A 23,393-nucleotide genomic window follows, 5' to 3' on the forward strand; every position below is an offset into this window, starting at 1 on the left:
AATATAATAATCCATGTCCTTTTTTAATAAAAATGGACATGGATTATAATAATCCACGTCTATTTTTATGAAAAAAAAGGATGTGGTTTTTGTTATCTATGTCCCTCTCAAATGTGATGTAGATTTATCAATTTTTTATGTCACCCTGATCTATGTCCCTCACTATAGAGACATAAATACCCTTAAAAAAGTGACATTAAAACCTTTTTTTGCAGTAGTGGATGGAAGGTAAAGATTATATGTAGCTTAACCGCTAATTTACTAATTAGAAATACCTTCTACCACTCTGAAATCTCTTACCCTAACAGACCTCAGCTTCCTCTCCTCTTCTATTGTGTGTTTTCAAATTTTCCTCTCTAAAATTCACCTAAAATTCACAACTTATGGGGTCGTTTTCTAGTCTATGCACCATGGCACATGCAACACAAGTCGCGGTGCATGGCACAATGAAAATAATTCTCACCACGTGCACTTATTACGACCCAAAATGTGATCCTTCCATCTATATTTGTTCATTTAACATCCCAATGAGTTAAATCATTACATAATCATCCAAATCTCTAATCCTACACTAATTATCACTTTACCCTCGGTTAATAGTTAAGCATGAGATTAAAAAATTCAGGATGTTATGGAAATGAAATTAGAAAATTTTAAAGAGGGAGAATTATAACTAGGTCCCATGCAAGAAAATTAATTATTGTAAGGTCCATTGACAATTAAATTAAACTGCTTTGACAACTAATGATGTTGTCAATGCAGTTTACTTCAGTTGTCAATGGACCTTACAGTAATTAATTTTCTTATGTGAAACTTCAATGTAATTCTTCCTTTTAAAAATAAGAAGATATATTTGGTTAATAGTTCAAGGACAATGTTTATTTGTTCTTTTGTTAGCTCTTAAGTACATATGAAATGTTTGTGAATAGAAGATTGTAAAAACTAGATATAAATGATTGACAATGTTGAAAAAGTTATAGTAGGAGTTGTCTATTTTCTATAAGAAGATTTGAAATCTTGAATATAGTTTATACAGGTATTCCAAAGAATTATTGACTAAACCCAACATGGAATTTTACTATGAAAGGTTAAAGTTGAGATTTTCCTTTCTATTCCTCTAAATTATCTTAGATTGATGATTTTGGATTTATAAGGGCATAATAGATAAAACAATGGTGTTACCTTGGGTACTAGGGATTTAAAGAGTGGACATAGTTCCAAGAGTGCTAATTAGAAGTTATATATTTGGAAATATATTAGATAAGTGAATAGTATCTCAATGACTCGTTAGCAAATTCATTTTCATAAAAATATTGATTTAGCATATTTATGTGCCATTTCTTCTATTTAAATGATAGAGTATTTAAATTTATTTTTATGGTTCATGATCTTAATTTTATTATCATCTATCATACATGAAAATGTTTTCATTATATTTTATTTTATTATACTATATTTTATTATATTCTATGTTATAGAAAGAGTTGGATTTATCCTTCAATTGAATATTCAAAAGTATATGCTATATTGGAAATGTTGATGTTATGTTTAAGAACAATTAATTATTACGATTCATGCATGTGACTTATATATTGATGCATCCATATATGTTGAGTTTGACGGGTAATTTTGAAAAGAAATAGTATGTTGATTTTAGATCCATGCATGCTTAATTTGAAATGTGGGATTTAATCAGAACGCTGGTTACCAACGGCAATACTGTTAGCCCTTGGCGTGCCATAGTGCACCTAGCTAGCTGGGTGCTTAGGAGGTGCTAGCCCCATGCGATGGCCAACACATGTTGAATGGAGGGATATGATGGTTATTCGTGAGTATAGTACTCATGCTTGTTTTCTTTGGCCTTATGCTTGTGCTTGATTTTGTGGGCTTTATGATCGTGCTTGTTTTCGTGGCTTTGAGCTATGCTTGGTTACTTACCCTTGTGGACTGCTTATTCATGCTTGTTGGTTATTTATCCTCATGGACTATATGTCCACACTTATTAATCATTCTAATCAAGTCATACTAAAGAGTTTTGAAGTTTATTTTTTTTAAATTGATCTCCTAAAACAAACTATTATTTTACCATATATGGAACTGTTTTGTTTTGTTTTATCTTATCTTAGCTTCATAATTCTCAAAGTGTTTAAGCATATGTTGAAGCTAACAATAGAACTTGAGTTTCTAATAATTTCTATTTGAGTTCATATATTCCTTGTCTTTATGTTTACATAACTGATGATATATGAGGTATGTGGTTACATTGTTTCAATTGACTATGTTATTAAGTTTATAATGAACTTATTGATATATTTTTCATTATTTACTTCAACTTTAAATTGGAACGTTATTCACTAAAAAGTTACTTTTGATCTCAGATTCATTTGATGATGCTGAATCACTTGCTGACTTCTGAGGGCTTTACAACTAAGCCAGGTGGAGATTTAATTGACATTATTTTCTTTTGATATAATTATAGAACTTATGTCTTAAACTTTGAAAGTATCGTTAGGTACTCCATAAAGGCTATAGTTAGAGTACTATTGTTGTTATATACTTTGTCTGTTGGTTGAAAAGAGTAAAGCTCTAGGTTGTTGTGGTATTTTGTCTAAAATGGTATTGTAGAATTTTTTGAAAAGTTTTAATTACAGAGAACATGCTGCTGAAATTTCAAGCTTGACATATAATTTTTGAGGCATGACATATAATTAATTACACAAAAAATCATTATAAACTTAATAGTAGGGACAAAGTTTATAAATTAAAATACCCAATTGCAAGGTTTAAATCATAAGGATAAAATTGAAAATTCTGTAACGCTTTAATTTGAATAATGCCACAAACTGTAAAATAAAATAATAAGTTGGGTTCACATGACCAAAAACGTCAGATTTTCACATTCATTGTTGACCTTGATAGTTGTGTTCACATGACCAAAACGTCAGATTTTCACATTCATTGTTGACCTTGAGTACATCACGTGCAGGAATTAATGGGGGAGAGATTTAGTTTTTTTGTCGTGTCGTGGGATGTCACTTTCTTTTTTTCGATAACAGTCAAAGTGCGTGAGTCAAAAAGGTTAAAACTTAAAGTGAGAAAAATTAATGTAGCAATTAGAAGTGCGCACGGCCGTCCAAATAATTGAACTGGGATGTCATGTCATAACGTGTTGCACGATGAGTTGTAAATACTCAAGGAAAATATCAGTCATGGAGGACTGCAGAAATTTATATGTTGAATTGTTGTTATGAAAGTTCAATTGTTGTCATTTGCGTAGGTCATGGAAATGAATATTGTATCCAATTCTGTTGGGTAATTATCATTATCGAGATTATCTATTTTGCTTCCGTTTGTTTAATCAATTTAATCTTGTTGTTTTGAGCTGATATTTTTAGAAAAGTGATTTTAACAGAATCTTATTTTCAAAGAGTTATCTTTTGTTGTGTTTTCTTATAATCATGGATTAGCATATTCTATCATGGTAATGATTAATTAGAAACATTAACTTTAATTACCCCAGTAAAGTGTTTTAATTAATGGGTTAATTATGTAGGCATTACAAAGATGATGTCCTATTGGGCATTGGTCATTTTAGTTATCGTTAGAAGAAAAAAAAAGTAATTATCACTTTAATTAAAATAATCATTATTATTTACAACACCTGAATTTGACATAGAAACGTAAAAATAATAAATTTGAAAAGACAACTTGCAAATTTTACAACAAAGAAATCAATAATTAATAACTCTGGAGGCTTGAACCATGGCTTGCTAATTTTTTTTTTTTCCAAAGACTCATGATTAAATCAATTGTGCAACGATCTAACAAGCACCATAGTTTGGTTTAATTAATCATCAGACCCTGAACCACATTTCTCATAAGCAGCGATCCCCATGCTTGGGGTACATTTGGATTAACGTTAATATGTGTGTAATCTCTTTATACTTTATTTTATATAAATGTTGTACTCACTCCATCCCAAATTATAAGACACTTTGGGAAAATTTGATGTTCCAAAATATAAGAAACTTTGTACCAAAATAAGGTTTCATTAATGATACTTTTTTAATATTAACCTTCCAATTTATTCTCTCTCTTTAACATTTCTTTCGCAAATGGAATATTAAATGAATGACATTTTTAAAAGTTTATATTTTTATTTTAAAAAAGTAAGATTATAAAGTATATTTAATAAACTTTATTAATATGTGTGATTTTACCTAAAAGTGCCTTGTAATTTGAGATAGAAGGAGTATATGTTATAGATAAAGAATACCCTTCTCTATTAACATAGACAATCCCTACCAAGTTACAAATGACAAAAACATAAACTCTCCCAAATGTAACCATATGTTTAAGTAGGTAGAGTGCTTGCACTACTAATGCTAAGGTATTAAAAATCGAATCAATTCATTAGTTTGCATATTAGACAACCTATTTTGGTCTAGTTTTCAATACCATGGTTAACACTAACTTAAGGGTATTGTTTTATAGGTAGAAAATCACACCTAAAGTTCTTAGAATGGAAAAAATTACACTTAAGACTCAATATATATATATATATATATATAATTACTTACATCTCTAGATTTTACAAAAAATCGTCAGAACTTTAATAGTAGGGACAAAAATAACAAAGGGCTTATATGAATTAAAAGATCCAATTGCAGAGTTTAAATCATAAGGGTCAAATTGAAAATTCGGGAAAGAGCTTTCAATAATGTCACAAACTGTAAACAGTACAGTCTAATTAGGTTTAAAAATAAATTAATAACTTGGGTCCCATGACCAAAAACTTCAGATTTTCACATTTATTGCTGACCTTGAGCACTAAATATGTCATGTTGCGTTAGCTATATTTTAAAGTTATGTCAATTTTCAAAAAAAAAAAGGGGGGGGGGAGGGGTTTGGTTTTTTGTTGTGTAGAGGGATGTCACACCATAACGTGTTGCACGATGCGTTTATACTTACTAATTCTTATCTAATTAAATAAAGATGATCAGTCATTCTTTTTTTTTTCCCTGATAAAAGATGACGAGTCATTTTTATTATATTTAGCGTTGTGCTTTAAATAGAATTAACTATCAGTGAGCAATACAAAAAAAAAGGCTAAAAAATTATTTTATTTTTATTTTTTGTAAAAAATGTTATCTTTTTGTTTAACATATTAAAATTTTAATATATTAAAATAGCAATGAACTATGCCACGCCATATTTTGGTTTAATTAATCCTCAGACCCTCAACCACATTTCTCCTAAGCAGCTCTACATACTTGGGGCTACATTTGGATTAAAGTTAATATATGTGTGTAATCTCTTTATATTTTACATAATTTTTTTTTTGTTGTGAATAAAGAATATACCCTTCTCTAATAGCACAGACCATCTCTATCAAGTTGCTAATAACAAAGAGTAAACCCTCCTAAATTTAACCATCTATTTAAGTAGGTAGAATGCTTGAACTGTTAATACCAAGGTACTGAAAATTAGATCGGCTAGATGACCAATTCACTGGTCAGACCATGGTTAACATTAACTTAAGGGTGTGTAATACATTCTAAATTGTTTCTATAGGTCTTAAAGTCCCAAATACAAATATGTTTCTTCGTGAAAAGATATATTTGCTCCAAATGTACGAGTTTCCCAATTTTATATATACAACATAATGTATGTAAAGAATATGACAAGATCCATACGTGAACAACACAATCTAGTCTTCTCGGTCATGTTACTAATGACAAAGACTGTGGACCATCCGGATTTAGATGGCCCAAATTTTAAGGTTTTATTTTATATTTATTATAAATTATAAAATTTTAATAAACCTATTTGATGTAGAATGGAAAAGGAGAAGGGGAAAGAGAATATAGAAAAGAGAGAAAGGAGTAGTAGAGAGAATAGAGAGAAGAGAAAACTTAGAGGAGAGATAAGATAATAGAATTTTTATTTAATCAAATATGTGTACAAATTAAATGAACTCAAGCGTTATTTGTAGGCCTCAACTTTAACCCTAGAATTAAATTCAATAAAATTTTAAAATCCTAAAATTAAATGAAAATATAATAATAATCTAAATATTATGACAATTAAAAAAAATATTCATAATCAATAAAATATCATAATATATTCAATCTTCCAATCTTCTCAAATCTTTAACATATTTAATTACTTCTTTTTTTCCCATCACTATCTTATCATCAATTTGGAGTTTGGACAATACAAATTTAATTTGAATGATCTAATTTAATATTAATTTTTTTATAATTTTTATAAATTAACTATCTAAATATACTCTGGATAATCTAGATTTAATATAAAAAAATTTTAAAATTTTTATTTTAGTAAATATAATATTAAAAAATTATAAAAATATTTAATATTAAATAATTAAAAAAGTTGCAACTTGAAAATCTAGATTGTCTAGAGTACATTTAAATAATCAATTTATAAAAATTATAAAAACATCTAATATTAAAATGAGTCATTCAGATTAAATCTACATTATCTAGATTGATGATAGAATAGATTTATTATTATTTTTAATTTTTATTTTTATAAATATAAAATAAAAGAGAAAAATAAAACCTGTAAATCTGGACCATACTCCAGACCATATTGCTCCTTATGTGATGAGCACCACCGCATCTAGACCCAAAGCCACTTAAATCTAACCATCTGTTTACGTAGGTAGAGTGCTTGCACTGTTTAATTTAAGGGTGCTATTTTCTAACTTTATCACAAGCCATTTCGCCTATAAATATGCCTTGAGGGGAAGCTAAGTCACCAGCACAATCATCTGGCCATCTTTATTTTCCAATTAGAACACTCTACCTCCAAAAGTGCTGCTTGTTGGAAATACCATGGGTTCCCAAGAATCAACACATTCCATGCCTCCTTTATCCGAAACCATCAAACAAGTCCTTAATTCGTGTCATTATGATGAGTTTGGTAACACAACTGACCCAAGCCTCAATGTGGAGGCTCTGTTCATGGTTGTCTCTAACATCATGGAAGCCTCACTTAAGGTCTCAGATCCAAACATAAAGGTGCGCGCGCCTGTGTGTATATCCTTTATGAGCTGTTGTCTTTTCCAGTACTTATAAAGGCAAATAACCAAATATTTTTTGATTAATTTTATGCATAGTAGAGAATTTCAAATCAACCCGTTTAGTTGAACCAGTCCGTTAAACTAGCATCTTGACTAGTTTAATGAAATACTTTGTTTATGATTGATTTGATCATAGTTTGCTTACGATTATGAATTTTGATCATTAACTCTTGAGTTAGTATTTTGACCAGTTCAATTATTGATCCGGTTTGCAGCACCTTGATTTTTTATATGTCATTTCTTTGTTGTTTACATACTGCAGCTTGTTAATGTTAACAAGGAGGCCAAGTCAAGTCTTCCCGGTTTCAAGTCACCCATAGAACGGCTTCAGAAAATTGCGTGTCAGGTTATATATTGTTCTATTGTAAACATAAATATATATATAACTTGTAAGTAATATTAACTTTGTCTTAAATTTATTTTTGTTGATACACACACAGATGAGGAGTACAGTTGTTGATAAGGACTATTTGCATGCACAAGAAACAGCAAAGGGGATAATCACAGATCTGAAGGAATATCCATGGCATGCAAGAGCAGTGATGGCACTCGCAGCATTTGCTTTAGATTATGGGAACTTCCATCTTCTTTCTCAGGTTAAATTTGGCGACCATCTTGGAACATCCTTGGCTGCCTTGAATGATATTCCAGCCAACATTGTCATTGACGATGGACCCTTGAAGGAAACCATTTCCAAATACAACTGTCTGGTGAGGGACGTTTTCTTAACCGTCCAATGTTTGGTTAAGTTGATGGGAATGTTGCAGCGAGAAGTTTATGCTGAATTTGAGGACATGAATCTCATTTTGGAGAATGCTAGGCACGATTTCCCTGAACTTGTTTATTGTGCTGTCTTTGCCACTGTTGTTTGCAGCAGTTCTTTTCACATTGGCACTTATAGTCGGTAAGGTCATCATACTCTATTATGTTTTGATACCATGTGTGAACATTGTATTTTGATACCAGCTGTAAATTAGAAATAAAGAGCCCAATAAAATTAAGTAAGTTAGATAAATAAAATAAACAAGGGAGGAAAATAAGGTTTTATGAAGAACAATTTAAAAAATAAAATGATATCTTCATAATTTAAAAGAAATCTTTTTTTCCTTTTTCATTGACTCTCAAACCCTCTCATTTTTATTGCTATCAAATTGAATGCCTTTAATGTAAATTTAAAGTCTGAAATGATGAAGAAAAGTTAAAAGAACTTGCCTAATATGCTTAATCCTATCATTAAGAAAAAATAAATCTTAGTTGGTGCCTATAAAAGAGATACCAGAGAAAAAGAGAAGTGACAGAAAAAAATTGAGAGAAAAATTGGAAGGGAGACAGAAAAAAGTGTAGGAGAAAGATTGAGGTCAAACAATGAAACTGCAAAGGTATGGAGATTATTTTCAAGCTTTTTATTTTCATTTATGGGATCATGATAGAAAGTAAAGCATGATAGTCTATCAATATTGTATACCTTTCACGCTGTGCAGCCTATGAAGCTATGGATTACCTTCGAAGTCTAACCAATAGAGTAGTGCTCTTTGTTTTGTTGGTGTTGAAAATTGGAATGCCACTGTTTGTGTTAATCTTTCTTTTTTATTCTTTTTTTGTTTACTTTGTTTTGTCCTATTTGTTTCTAGCATTTGCGTTGAATGGCACGATTTGTGTTAATGTTTTAAGTCTTTTGTTTGTCTGTTTTGTTTGTTTCGTTTTGTATTTACCTGTTTCTTTTCCCTTTCTCTTCGTCTTTCAATTATACCTTTGTGGTCATATGAGTGTGAATCCATTTCAGTCATGATGATTAGATGTGAATAGGTGGAATTAATATGTTCTCATAATCAATCCAGTTTCAAAAAATATATTTGAAGGTAAAAAAAATCATTTGAAAAAATATATATGGATTAATTTCCATTAGCTCTTGTGAACAATGAGTAATACTAAATCACCATAGACTCCTAAAAATATCAAATGAGTTATTGTGAATGACACTAAGTCATCGCAGGTATCTAATTTTGTATTTAAGATCTCAAAACTAAATTATTTTATAAAAAATTCACTTTGAAAATTCCTTTAGGGTTTGCCATTAGTGATATTAAATTACCTTGTGCACTTAGAACATCAACTAGTGAACTGTAAGTGATACTAAATCACTGTTAATTTTAATATTGGTTAAATCTCTACTCTTCTGCATTATAAAAAATAATCAAAATAACAAATTTTTTAATATATTTTAAGTTATATCATGAGTGACACTAAATTACTGTTGATCTTTAAAATATCAAATGAAATACTGTGAATGACATTAGGTTATCATAAGTATCAAATTTTTATTTTTAAAATTTTGTGGTTAAATTATTTTATAAAAAAATTTACTTTGAAAATTTCTTTAAGGTATGCCATGAGTGATATTAAATTACTGCATATATTTAGAGTGTCAACCAGCGAATTGTGAGTAAAACTAAATCACTACAAGTTCCAGTATTAGTCATTTTCTTCTTACCCAAAGGTATTTTCAAGGAACAAATTTTTATTAAAAAATAATAAATAAAAGAAGTCCTCCCATGTAAATAAATAATTTTTTATATCTTTATTTTGCATGTTATTAAAGGGTAATTAAGATATTATTAAAAGGCCACTTAACTTTATGTAATTAACTTAGGATAACCATTCTTATGAGTGAGTATTGTGGGGTGCTTAACATCTTTTCATACATAATCAACTCCCGAACTATTTTAATAAAGCATCCTGTTTCATTATATAATTTTCCAAGGCTTTTTAAGAACGTTAGTGATAACTCTCATTTCTTTTTTTTACATTTACCAACCTTCCTTCATCGAGAAAGTCACGATCCAGGCGTGGCATCATGTTAATGTTCACATGTGATTGTACTTTAACCTGGCCTGTCCAATATAAATAAATATAATTATGCTAGTCTTTTTTTTTTCCCTCCTTTATTCAAATGCAAGACTTCAAGATATAAGAGGTAGTTGAAGGATTTTTTTGGGTCTAAATGTAAGACCCAGGTCTCCTTTGTTCTCAAACTACCTTAAAAAGATTAGTTTTTAAGGAGGGGTATTTTAAGGAAAACCAATACATGCATGTTTTAATAAATAACTAAAAAAATATCCTTATAATCTATATGAATGAGTTATGTATTTAACTATTATATTTAGTACCGGAGAAAATTTTCCTTGGTATATATAGTCATCACAATTTCTAATTGCAAGCTGTTTTGCTTCAGGGTCAGCAACAACACACCATCCTTCATTAGCGGAAAGATTTCCCATGTTCTTGCCAAATTACAGGATTACCTGGAGCAGATAGAAGAGAAGAAAGGTTACAAGCTTATATACTAATTCTAATTCCTGCTCCAGTAGTATTATTTACATCACCAGAATTAAGAAAAAATTTTAAATTGATCATTAATTTTGTCTAAAAATTTAATAAATTTCTAACTTTGCCCCTATTAAATATATATATTTTAATATTATATTTTTCTTTCACAAAAATTTAATGGAGGGCTAAGAAAGAAATTTGTGACATAAACTTTCCCCACTTTTTGAATAGAACCATAGAGAGTATATGTACATATATACACTCATGTACACACACAACTATATATATTACCAATAAATAAATTACTACTAAAATATAAGAGCAAAAAATGGTGTCATTGCAGGTGAGATAGATGATTATTTAAAACGTCTACGTGAGGCATTCCAAACTCCTACAGGAATTTTAGGAGTTTTGAAAAATCTGTTATTCCCCAGAGATACGAAGAAGCACTACGTGTATTTCGGCTCCACGAAATCAAGGGTTAGAACTTCGAATTATATATAGGATTCCCCAGAGTTTTCTTGTAGCCTTCTTCCTCTCTCTGCATTCTACCTCTCCCTCTCTTGTTCCCCCTATTGTTCTGTTCTTCATTCTCATTTCTCCCTCTCTGTTTCTATTTCTCCCTACTCTCTCCCTTTGTTCAGATCTGTGCAAATGTGTGTGTCTTACATCAATAAGACTTTCTATTACCTTTCTACTGAAGTTAAATGGTATTTATGTGCTAATAATATGTTAAAAATACTTAAATTGCTTATCTTCTGGTTGCGGTGAAAACATTTTTCAAAATGCCTTTATTAACATTCAGCTAGACAGCAAGCAATGAACTTTTCAAATCAACTGGTTGATTTGTATGAATCCAGATACCTTACATGGCGCTTAACTCATAAGCGTTAAACTTTTTTTTTCCCCATCTGTGTTTGGAATTCCTTTAACTTCTATCTTTGCTGGGAAATTTAAGCGTTAAACTTTTAGTCTAATTTTTGTTAGAGCAATATATGTGTGTGTGTGTGTGTGTGTGTGTATGAGATTAGTCATTACTTATCAGTTTTCCTTTTGGTTACAGGTGAACATCGATGACACGTTCAAGAACAAGTGTGTGTTGCTGTTCATTTCCGGACTGTTCGGCATCGAAGAGGAGATTAAGCTTTTGAAAGCAATCGAAGACTATTTGACATCAGATTCAAAATTCGAAAAATATGGGATGCGAAAGGATGACTTCAAGATCTTGTGGGTCCCAATGGTTTCTTCTTCTTCTTCAGACAGTGAGAAGATCAAGCAGAAACAATTCAACGATGTCGCAGAAAAACTTGTTAAATGGTCGTATGTGGTGGATTATTCCATTGTTGGAACTGCATGCAAGAAACTGATCAGACAGAAGCTGGGGTACATGAATAAGCCTATGGTTGTTGTGTTGAACCAACGAGGAAGAAGGACAAATAACGATGCTTTGCCCATGTTATCTGCATGGGGATGCCGTGCATTCCCATGGAGAACAGGTGATGATTTGATTCTTGTTCAGAATTGGAACTGGTTCTGGTCAATATTCAAGGAATTCAATCAACAACTAGCAATTTCGGTAAGTAGTTTTTTCACTTTAGTTATACCCTCCCTCCCTCCCTCCCATTCTATGAAGCATCAATATTTCAAAAATGTAAACATGGCCGTATATTACCTAATAATATGTATCTGATATGATACACATCTTATAGTTCATATCATACGTATCGCAAGTTAAAGGAAGAAATTAAAAAACAATAATTTTATCTTTTTGTTTGACACAGCTATTATAAGATAAGGTTTGTTATTATAAGTGAACGACATATAATAAGAACCATATTCCATCTTTTATAAAGCACATTATAAATAAGATCAAAGTAATATTTAAAAACCAAAAAACAATATTTTTTATTAATTGTTGAAAATATTTCTTAAAATTTTGAAATATGTATCATATATTTCCATACCTATATATTAAAATTTTGAAAATTTTCATATCAACACTACCATGCTATATCACATCACATTCCATACATGTACATGTATCGGTTCTTAAATTTTACACACACACACGCATGTGTATATAAGCTGCTATGTCTTCACTAAATTACCAACAAGTGACATGTTAATTGATATATATCAGAACGAGAAAGATTGCAACATTATCTTCGGATGCATGGACGACGTGGACGCCAACAACTACGACGGTAGCTGGTTGAACAAAATCAACGATGAGTTGGAGAAAATAAAAAAGGACAAGATCATAAGCTCAAGTGGTTTTGCTATAAAATTCCATCATCATGGCAAGCAGCTGGCTGAGAATGACTTCAAGTTTGCACATAAGCTTTGGGCTTTTGTAGAGAATGTGTTCGCCAGCTTGAAAAGTATGAAGACAATCAGCAAGGACGACTCCACCTTGGACCATCTCAAGGAATTCCTCAGCCTCCGGCGAGAAAAGTCCGGCTGGGTTATCATAAGCCGAGGGTCCAAGGTTAAAATGGTTGGCTCTGGTGAGAGCGTGTGCAAAACTCTCAACAAGTTCGAGTCCTGGAAACACAATATCACTCAACATGGCTTTGATGGGGCTTTTGTGGATTACTATTTCAATGAGTTTCCAACTCAATCAAGTTGTCTCTGTTTGGATCTAAAGACCTATGTTCCCTTAGAATGTGTGACATGCCAATCTGAGATGGAGATACAGGTAGTCAAATACGTGTGCTGTCATGGCAACCATAGCCATGCCAAATCAGTTCACAGCCTTGCATGAGTCCTTTAAGGAAACGTCGTCGTTTTCGCTGATGGACCTGATGCTCAGATTTATAGGAAGGAGGAGCTGTTGTCTTGAATTATGAGCTTGTTTATGAGTACTGTGTCTTTAGTAAAGCCTTTCTAGTTTCTATAGGGCTTATGATAATAATAAATCCTTCAGGCTATGAGTCTGTTTCATTATTGTATGTGTGTCAGTGTGTGGTTCTGGATTTGTGTTATTGATAATAAAATTCCTCCTTCGGTTTAAGTATCTTTTTTTATTTTATTTATCTGTATGTTTTAATAAAAAACGTTAATTTGAGTATGTAAATACCAAAAATTTTAAAATGTCCCTCCCAATAACATCTTAAAATAACGTTGTTCCGAATAAAGCTTATTTCCTTTTGCTGTTCCGAACTCGCTTGTTGTAACATACTGACAATATAATATAAATACGTGGGAGCGAAATTATAAATTACAGATGGATTAGTTTTAAACAATTAATGTTAAACATTGTTAGTAATACATGATTGTTTAATTATTGGATATGTGAAATTATAATTGCAAAAAGTTGCAATTATAGTTATAAATTATTGATAAAGTAATTATAAATTGGTTATTTGATTGAGTTAATGTATGTTTAATAGGGGTTTATTGTCTTTTCATCTTAGTTTCAAATTACACTCATGTCCTGAGGGACCTAGTTGTAATTTTTGAATTTCACAGTGTAACATCCCTAATTTTAGTCCTTGGGTTAGTAAGAAATTAATCAAGTTTATTGTAGTAATTGAGTGAGTTGATGTGATATGTGATTAGGGAGGTCTAATAATTGTGTTCGGTTGGTTTTTTAGCCTAAATTATGAGTTCGAAATGACGATGGTTCACCCCGGACATCAAAAGGAGAGGAAAAATGTGAAGGAATGCCTCTGTGCCATATACTGTGGCAGCAAGTTCGCTGTGGCACATAGATGGCAGTGAAGCAAGATGGACCTCTTTGTGCCATGATCCGCAAGTGCATGGCTAAAAACTCTATTAAACTGATCGCGAACAAACTAAAAATTGGAGAAGAGAAAAGGAATAAAATGAAGAACCAGTAGAAGCTTTACTAGGATTCACATTTGGTAGGTATTTGCAACATTTTGGAGGTAGTAATCACCTAAAGTAAGTATCCTATACTCTATTCCTCCCTTTTTCATTTTAATCGATTAGAGTTAGAGTTTGAGTTGGGATGATGATTTTTGATCCATATAGATTATGGGTCTGAACCCATTAACTCAAATGGAGTTAATAGAAGTTGATTAGAGTAGTTAAACCTAGAGATGATGAGTTTTGACATCTTTGGTTGCTAAATGTCATTAATATCCAAAAATGACATTAATGATGGTGGTTGGAAGAGTTTTAATGCCATCAATACAAGTTTAATGACTCATTAATAACATTGGGAGCTAGAGATAGCTAATAAACCCAATGAGTAAACCCAAACATGAAAAATATAGGCATCAATGAGAGTTGAAAATGTGCATTTGACATATTGATGAGTTAAGAATTTGATTGATTATAAATTGAGCATTTAGGCACCATTTTAGCTTGGAAATCAAGCTTGGAAGCTAAATATTGAAGGGTAAACCTTTGATCTCTCAAAGGTTTGAAGAAATAATCGAGGGAACCCTACTTTGAATAGTTATGTATTAATTGCAATGTAATGTGAAAGTATTTAGCATGTAAAATTGTGATTTGTGAATATGTGGAACATGCTATGAAATCATGTAATTGTATAATTGTTTTGATTTGAACTAAAGATGTAAAAGTAATTGCGAAAGGAATTTTAAAGTTTCATTGTGATAAAGTAATGACTAGTTGATGTTGGGTATAATAAAGAGGAATGTGTAAGACTGAAAATGATAGATATATGTGATAAATGTGAAAATAAATATTGATGCTCACTTGGTAGCACATTGTCATGAGCCCAATGTGTTATTGTCAAAAATGAAAATTGTATAAATAAATGAGCACCGTACATGGCATGATCAGCGGACGGGAGTTCACCTAGGGAAAGAAGTAGATAAAAATCCATATGGTATTTTCAGCTGCCTTCCGATGCACAAGGGTATACCCTTGTTCCATAGTTTGTTGAGAAATTAGAATTTAGCTATCTCTACTAGTTTATCGAGGAGATTAGCTTAGGGCATACGACATCTAGAGATTCAAGAGTGGGGAAAACCATGCTCCGAGAGTGAGTCATGTCATCTTTGGCTGGGTCGCACCTCACAATTGGTGAGTTCGGATAGTCTAACCACGTGGATGGAGCCATATTTAGTGTTACAGCTTATAGTTTCTATCGGAAGAAATAAAGAGGATATAAGGATGGTTGATCATGCCTGTGTGGTTATATGACGTATTGCATGATTAAGTTATGGCAAGTTATGTTAATATATCAGGTCATGGTCACATATCTAAGTGTTTTGTGATAATGTATCTTGTGTTTGAGATGAAAATGAGTTAACTGAGAAATGATAAGTTGTGAATTATGTGTTAATGTATGTTTTAAGAAAATCTATTTCATACCTATGTGTTTATTTTAATTGATATATAACTACACATGGTAGGCTTACCTTAGTTACTAAGTGGCTAGAATCATCCCTCATCTTTAATATTTTATAGACTTTAGCTCAGGTACAGAGAGCGAAAAAGCTCCAAAGGCTTAGGAGTCTTGGTATTCCTAGTCTAATCCTCTATGAATTGTTTATTTTGTATAATAGATTTTATATTGTCAATTTAAAATGTATTTTATTTACATTTGCACTATATGGTTGTCAATGATGATGTCTGGTTTGTATTTTGAGCCCTGAGATGTAGTTTATGATAAGTTATAAATGGTTATAAAGCCAAAATACTAGTACAAGTATAGTAAGGTTGTTTTAAGCATGATATGATTAATTTTTAATGAAATGCATTGCGAAAATCTCCTCCTTCTGTTTTTAGCATTAAAGGGATTGCAGAGTGAAATTGTGATATAATGTCGTATATGTGCTTGTGGTGTTTTTTACAAGTAATCCTAGGTTCAATTAATATATTTTAGGTGTTAGGAATGGCTTTTGACACTTGCGTAGGGTTTTGGACATCTTTTTTATTGTGAAAGTGGAGAAAAGTGGTAAAATTATGTTTGAGTGTTCAACTTTCTAGTGTGACTTGTTTGGAAAGTAAAACCTGTGCCATTAGCTAGTTTATAAAAAGAAGCTTTCTTTAGACACTTAGATCATATCATTCGAATGGTGAACGGAGAAATAGGGCACGTCAGAATTTTCTTGGATTTTGCTATCATCAAATGATATCAGAATTGCTGTCATGAGTATGCAACACACCGCGGCGCAGAGTGCATGAGCCACGACGCATTGTTTGTTTTTAGCATTTTGAGATTTTGCAACTATTTTCAACTATTTTCACTCTTTTGAGGTATTTCATGCTTACGTAATACTATTTTACTCTAACTAAAGGTCAAATGTATGCTTTTGACTTAATTTTAAATTATGAAAACTTAGGATCTTGTTATTTCAAATACAAACTTGGTAATCCTTTTTTTTTTTGAATAATCTCTTGATTACCATAGTTTATGGTTTCAATTATGATTGAATAAGGTGGATATTTCAAGCAGAATTTATTTGTGAATATGTTTGCACCATGGGACCTAATTTTCCCTATAAATAATTATAAAACTAGATAAGCATAATTTTTAGGAAAAATGACGGTTAGGCCCCACAACTTTGAATTAATAAAAGTTAAAAGTATTCAATAATTATTTTTGAAAAATTAGTTAAAAATATTGATTTAGATTATTACAAATCTAGGAGTTTCAATTATAAATAAGTATCTAACTATCAAATATAATTATTAAATTCAATATTTGTAACTACTTGAATTAATATTTACAATTTATTTTGTGAAAAAATTTGCTAGGGACCTAATTGTGTTTAATTCAATATTTTAAGACTTAATTGTCATTCTTCTTAATTTTTATATAGCAAGCTATGAAATTTAAAAGTGCAAATTTATTGAATCGAGACTTACAGCTCACTCATTATGTCCCTAAACTATTTCTCGAGAACTACCTAATATTTTTAGCAATTTTATCTTTAAAGTAATTAATGTAGAAACAATTCCCATCGTGTTAAGTCTTCCCAAATGTTGGTTAGTCAAGGTTGGTGGGATCCATTTTAAAACACGTGGCAATAAAGAGGCATATTTCTCTTTCTAATTTGGATTAATCCCCATGATGCGTGTTTCCTTCTATCCTTCTTAGATTTTTCTCATTGCTTCAAAATGGGTCGCACCAACCTCGACTAAGGGACGTTTAGGGAGACTTAACGTCTAGGGAATTTATCCTTTTTTAATTATTTTAAAGATAAAATTACTACAACAAAATATTTAAAATAGTAGGTATTCTTTAAAAAATAGTTTAAAAAAAAAAGACAAATTTGCACTTTCTTTACTACAATCGTGCATAAGTTGATATCAAACACATTAAGCAGGACATTGCAAATGTTTAATTAGTTTGTAAATGATATTCTGAATCTTAATTGAGTTGGGAATATCCAAAAGTTCAATTTTAAATAGGGTAAAAGAGAAAATTGATCCTTAAATTATAGGTCCAAAATATTTAAGACCCTAAACCTATTAAATATACAATATTCTTCTTCAATTTTTAAAAACAATATAATCTACCCCTATTTTTAACAATGATTAACTGTAAACGTTAGTTAATCAGAAAATTGCAGAAATGACCTCAAAAATTTTTAAAAAATTATGAATAAAATTTTCTTGATCTTTTACTATTTTTATTGGATCCTTGACTATAATTTTTTTGGCCATTTTATGTCATTTTTAAAGTCATTTTTATCATTTTCTAATAATCAACTAATTGTTAAAATTAACTTTTATTAATAATAGGAGTAAAAATTAATTTCAATCTATCATTCACCCTAAAATCTTCATTATATTAACTTTTATAAGAACAGTTAAGTCGTCAATTGTTTTAAATTAGAAATGAGTGAGCAATGAAATAGCAAATTAACCCCTAAACGATAAATCTAGAAATATCTGAAATTCTAAACTCATTAAATATGCAATATTCTACTTCAACTTTTAAAAATAGTGTAGTTTGACTCATACCAATAATAAAAGTTAGTTTTGACAATTAGTTGATAAGAAAATAATAAAAAATAACCTTAAAAATTACATAAAAGGACAAAAAAATTACAGAAAATGATGTAAAAGAATACATAAAAAACCAAGAAAATTCTATTGAAAATTTTTTTAAAATTTTTTTATGTCATTTTCTATGATTTTTTTAGTTAATAATAGTCAAATTAAATTTTATTAATAATAGGGGCTAGATTGTATTATTTATAAAATTAAAAAGGAATATTGCATATCTATAAGTTTGGAGTCCTAGTTGCTTTTGACCCATAATTTAAAGGTCAATTTTCTTTTTTACCCTATTTGAATTTGAACTTTTGGAGATTTCCAACTCAATTAATTATGATTCTGAATATTATTTACAAACTGGTTGAACATTTGCAATGTCCTACTTGACTTGCATAATTTGATATCAACTATATTTATTATTTTTACTACTCATTTCTAATTATATTGTACTGTATTAACTCCATACGATCCTTGTTATTAGGAAGATTTAATATTTGTTGTGTTCTTCCACTCGAAGTAATATCAAAGGCTAAACGACAGCCAACAGTACCAACCTCCCTCAATTAATATTTATAAGCAATCTGAATGATACATGCATATGAATTAAAAAAAGAAAGAATCTTGATATAACTAAATTAAAAACATAATACTATTAAATCTTCACTCACAGAACATCTCATTCACAAGTAAAGCAGTAACTAATTCAAGGACTTTAATCAAAGATTTAATGAAGTCCATTCACTTTCACATGATGTATCAAAATTTCCAACACAAGAAGTCCATATATGAGGGGGAAAATGCATAATCACTTTCAAGCTAGTGCTAAGATCAAGTCACCAAGAAAAATAATTCAACAAGTAGCGATTTTAAACTTGTTTTAGGCAACTTTCAAAAACATTTTCAAAAAAATGACAAGCACTTAGACCAACCAACAACTCTAGGAGTGAAAGGAATAGACTTTCCAAGAAGTTTTCAAAGATGCCCCAAAACTATATGTTAAGGAAATTCAAAGACAAGAAAGGGGATGACATTCAAAGACCCTCTACAAGGCTTTCAATGATACCTCAATTATTATTATGCTTAGATTCATAATGATAATTAAGACCTTATTGTAAAAGCTTTGCTCCACGTATTATAGAAAACCTAAGCTATAATATCAATCTGTCACACACCAAAAATTTAGTATGACTGGCATGGGATATGGGTACAAAACTCTCATCCTTTAAGCTTTGATAGGAGAAACTCCTAACTTAATACTTTAAACACCCTAATATGATGATTAGAAATCCTTACCATACTTTCCATATAAACTAGAAATCACAAACTTATAAAGAAATTTCAACAAAAGCTCTTTTGAAAATAAGACCTCTAGAAATTACTACAACAACAATTTACAATATCAAGTTTGATATACAATCTTAAAAGAAAACAAAGATCCTACCTACAGTTTATGTAGAGCACCTAGGGCTAGACTTAGAAAAATACAAAGTTCAAGTTCTCATCAAATTGAAACTTGTCTCAAATAACTCTTCCACCTCAGTTCAGTAGTAAAACTCTTCAATGAATACCTTGAGATACAAGTTTGATATCATTTGAGGCCAAAAATATCTATTTTAGTGAATAAGGTCCCATATTAAAATTAAAGGAAATACAAAAAGGAATAATAAATGGAATAAACATGAATTTAACTAAATTAGTCATAAAAAAGGCAAAAGTACATAACTCAAATCAAATAATTTGCATTTAAACACTTAACCTAAAAGCATCTTTATGTAAAGATAACATGTCAATTAGATTTCACATCCTAACTATCACATTCATATAAAACAAATAAAAATGGCATAGCTCATCATAAAAAAAAAATTCATTCACAAAAATCATCTTGTTTAACAAAATTAGTTTTAAACGTAGAAATTTCAAATATTATTTAATGAGACTTTATCAGAATGGATAACAAACGTGGATACACAGTTTGCAAGAGTAAATTACCAATCATGCGTGGCTAAAAGTCATGAAACAAGTGTGGTAGGAGCCACGAAACAAGTGCAGATATAAAGACCATGAAACAAGTGTGAACACAATCTCACAAATATCTATCACTCCATTCCACATGCATTGGCCTGTATACAGGGCTAATATCTTCTATAAACACCCTACTAGCTAAGTGTGTCATGGTGAGCTAAGGGCTAACGACACTACCATTATCAACCAGCATTCTAAACTCAATGCCCTTAATCAAAATCAAGTGTGCATGGATCTAAACATGTATTTTAAAATCATTCCTTTTAAAATGTAAGGTTTAACTATCAAGTTCTTTTTCCAACAGTTTTTCCATGCACTAATCACCGTATTTGTAATAACTTAAAAAAAAAAAACTTATGAGCTAACAATTTAAGTGTCTTTTTATTAACTTCGGGATAGCTTCACTAGAGTGAATTGATAGCTTTGTGGAAGTAATTGTGAACCTTTTTACACAGCTCTTGAGTTCGAATTTTCCTAGAGCATTGAGAAGGATTTTATTATGTTTCATTCCAGTTAAAATTACTATAATGCCCTTATAAAATAATAATAATGAATCTAAAAATAAAAAATGACGCAACAAAAACAGAGTAGCGCATGATATTTTCTCATTCTTCATCCCCATTCATTCGAATCATCTGGAGACCGAAAGAAGCTTCATACTTAAGAACCCTGATATCCTCCATCTCCTTCGTTCTCCTTCCTTGTTGTTCAGTCTGTCGATGGTGTCCAAGTTCGCCGTGAATTCGCCGCTGACGAGGTCGGAGTCACGAGATTCGTCGTCCCCTGTTCATGCTTCGCCATCGATGTCTTCTCCTCCCTTCCTCGTTGACGTCGTCTAGGTGCTGGTGAGTGGAGCTCAGCCTTCTTCCTCCTCCTTTGTGCAACAGTTTTTTCTTCTTCCCCCACCACTGAGTTACCGTTGGCCACTGTGTTTTTCCTTCGTCCTTCCCTGTTCGTGTGGCTGAAATTCAGCAGCGTTATCCTCTTCCTCCTTCCTGCGGTCACTGGTATGGAATGGAGAAGCTTCAAGTTTTGCTTTTTGTTCTCAACTGACTTGGTGAGTAAAGTCCATTTACTTTCACTTTTTGGCCGCGCGAATACGTTGCTGATTATTAGTTGAAAATGGGTTTTGGATCCCTGCTTTGCCGTCACTGAAATGGTGAGAGAGAGTTCCAAATCCTTCTCTTCATTCTTTTATTAAATCATTGTTGCAGTTGTTGTGCATGCATATGTGGGGCTTGCTGTTTTATCTAGTAGTTGACAGGCGTTTTGTGTATAACTTGGTTACATTTACTCATTTATATGTTTAATAAGGCTAGCAGTGCTTATGTGTCAGCACTTTCTCCAACTTTGATATTAGAATTAAAAAAAATCTTAAAATGGGAAGGCTCCTTCTTCATTCTATATATAAACCATGATAGTTATCAAAACATTTTCAATTTAATTTAAGAACATAACATGCTGTACGATTTTGATATAACCATTTTTGTCTTGAGTATAGGTTGAATGGTTGATATCTGCCCTCATTTTCAACACTGGTATTCTTAGAATGGCTATGTAAGTAGATTGAGAAGCAAATGAAATTTCTTTATATATATGTCTTACTGAGGTTACGTGCTTCTAGTTGAGAAAAACGATGCCTTGGACTATTCACACTCCAGAGCGAAGCTAGTATAATGCCTTTTTACAAATATTTACAGGAAAAACATTGACTAATTTGGAAATCATATTTATTCAAATATTGATGTTTAGAAATTGATTGACAAGAGAATCAAAGGTTATAAATTCTATTGAATGGTTTGGAATACTGTACAATAAGTGTTTAATAAAAAGTTTAAAGAAGGATTATATTTTAATCGACTAGTTAACTATGGTAGAATGTCATGGAGAAAATTTTATGTGTGAATTGTCATCCTTAAACTTTAAAGTTATTATTGTTAATTTTGGTTGAGTGGGTTCTTTTGGAAAGAGATCTTGTTGGTTCAAAATAATAAAGTACACTAAGATACTATTATATATTACAGGGGGTCTGAAAGAAGGAAAGCTTGAACAGATTTGTAAAAAGTGAGTTTTGAGTCTCGAGGATACTACAGGTAAGTGAATAACATCTTAATAGTTTGTTACGAAACTTATTTTATTGAAAATATTACTTGAACATATTTATATGTTACATCCTCTTTTTATATAAACCTTCTAATTCCTTAAAAAGATATGATAAAAATGTTTTTAATTTAGTCTTACCTAATAGTTTATGATTTCAATTTTATTATCGATGATTGAATTTGAAAATGTTTTCTACATAAATGAATTTTTAAAAAAATATTTGGGATTATTATTTTCTTCAAAGGAATACCTAAAGGCAATTGCTATGTTGATTTTATATCCACGCATATTTGATTTGAAATGTGGGATTGAATCAAAACATTGGTTGCTGACAGCAGTTTTGTTAACCCTTGACGCTCCATGACACACCTAGCTAGCAGGGTGCTTAGTAGGTGCTAGCCTTGTGCCATAGTCAATGCATGTGGAATAGAGGGATGGTTATTTGTGAGCATAGTACTCATGCTTGTTTTCATGACTTTGTGCTCGTGCTTGTTTTCGTGGCTTTGAGCCATACTTGTTGATGACTTATCCTCGTGGATGTGTGTTAGGGCTTGTTAGTTATTTACCCTCATAGACTGTATGTCCATGCTTGTTAATTGCTTGATTAAGTCCTGCTAAAGAAAGAGTTTTGATGCTTCTTTTTCTTAAGTTTGATTTTGAAAAGTAAACAATTATTTTTATTGTATATGAATTTTGTATTCAGAAACATAAGTCTCAAGGTGTTTAAGCATATGAGGAAATTAAAGGTGAAACTTGAATTTCTAATAATTTTAATTGAATTCATATATTCATACTTTATACATTTATATAGTTGTTGGTGTTGATATTTATGAACATGTGCTTATATTATCACAATTGATTATCTTAATAAGTTTATAATTGACTT

The 23,393-nt window shown here is 30.8% G+C and overlaps 1 protein-coding gene across 1 annotated transcript; it reads left to right on the forward strand.

The window, feature by feature from the left end:
- The first annotated feature begins 6,805 nt into the window (after positions 1–6,805).
- Positions 6,806–13,403, forward strand: LOC129319229 (protein SIEVE ELEMENT OCCLUSION B-like). The gene is made up of 7 exons (XM_054964229.1): positions 6,806–7,046; positions 7,371–7,454; positions 7,549–8,012; positions 10,341–10,435; positions 10,779–10,915; positions 11,499–12,011; positions 12,576–13,403. Exons 1-7 carry the CDS (start codon positions 6,861–6,863, stop codon positions 13,197–13,199), a joined length of 2,103 nt encoding a protein of 700 aa, XP_054820204.1. The 5' UTR covers positions 6,806–6,860; the 3' UTR covers positions 13,200–13,403.
- The last annotated feature ends 9,990 nt before the right edge of the window (positions 13,404–23,393 follow it).

Source organism: Prosopis cineraria, unplaced genomic scaffold (assembly GCF_029017545.1).
Source record: "Prosopis cineraria cultivar Desert tree isolate PC_DT_omini unplaced genomic scaffold, ASM2901754v1 PC9, whole genome shotgun sequence".
In the NCBI taxonomy this organism is placed as follows: domain Eukaryota; kingdom Viridiplantae; phylum Streptophyta; class Magnoliopsida; order Fabales; family Fabaceae; genus Prosopis; species Prosopis cineraria.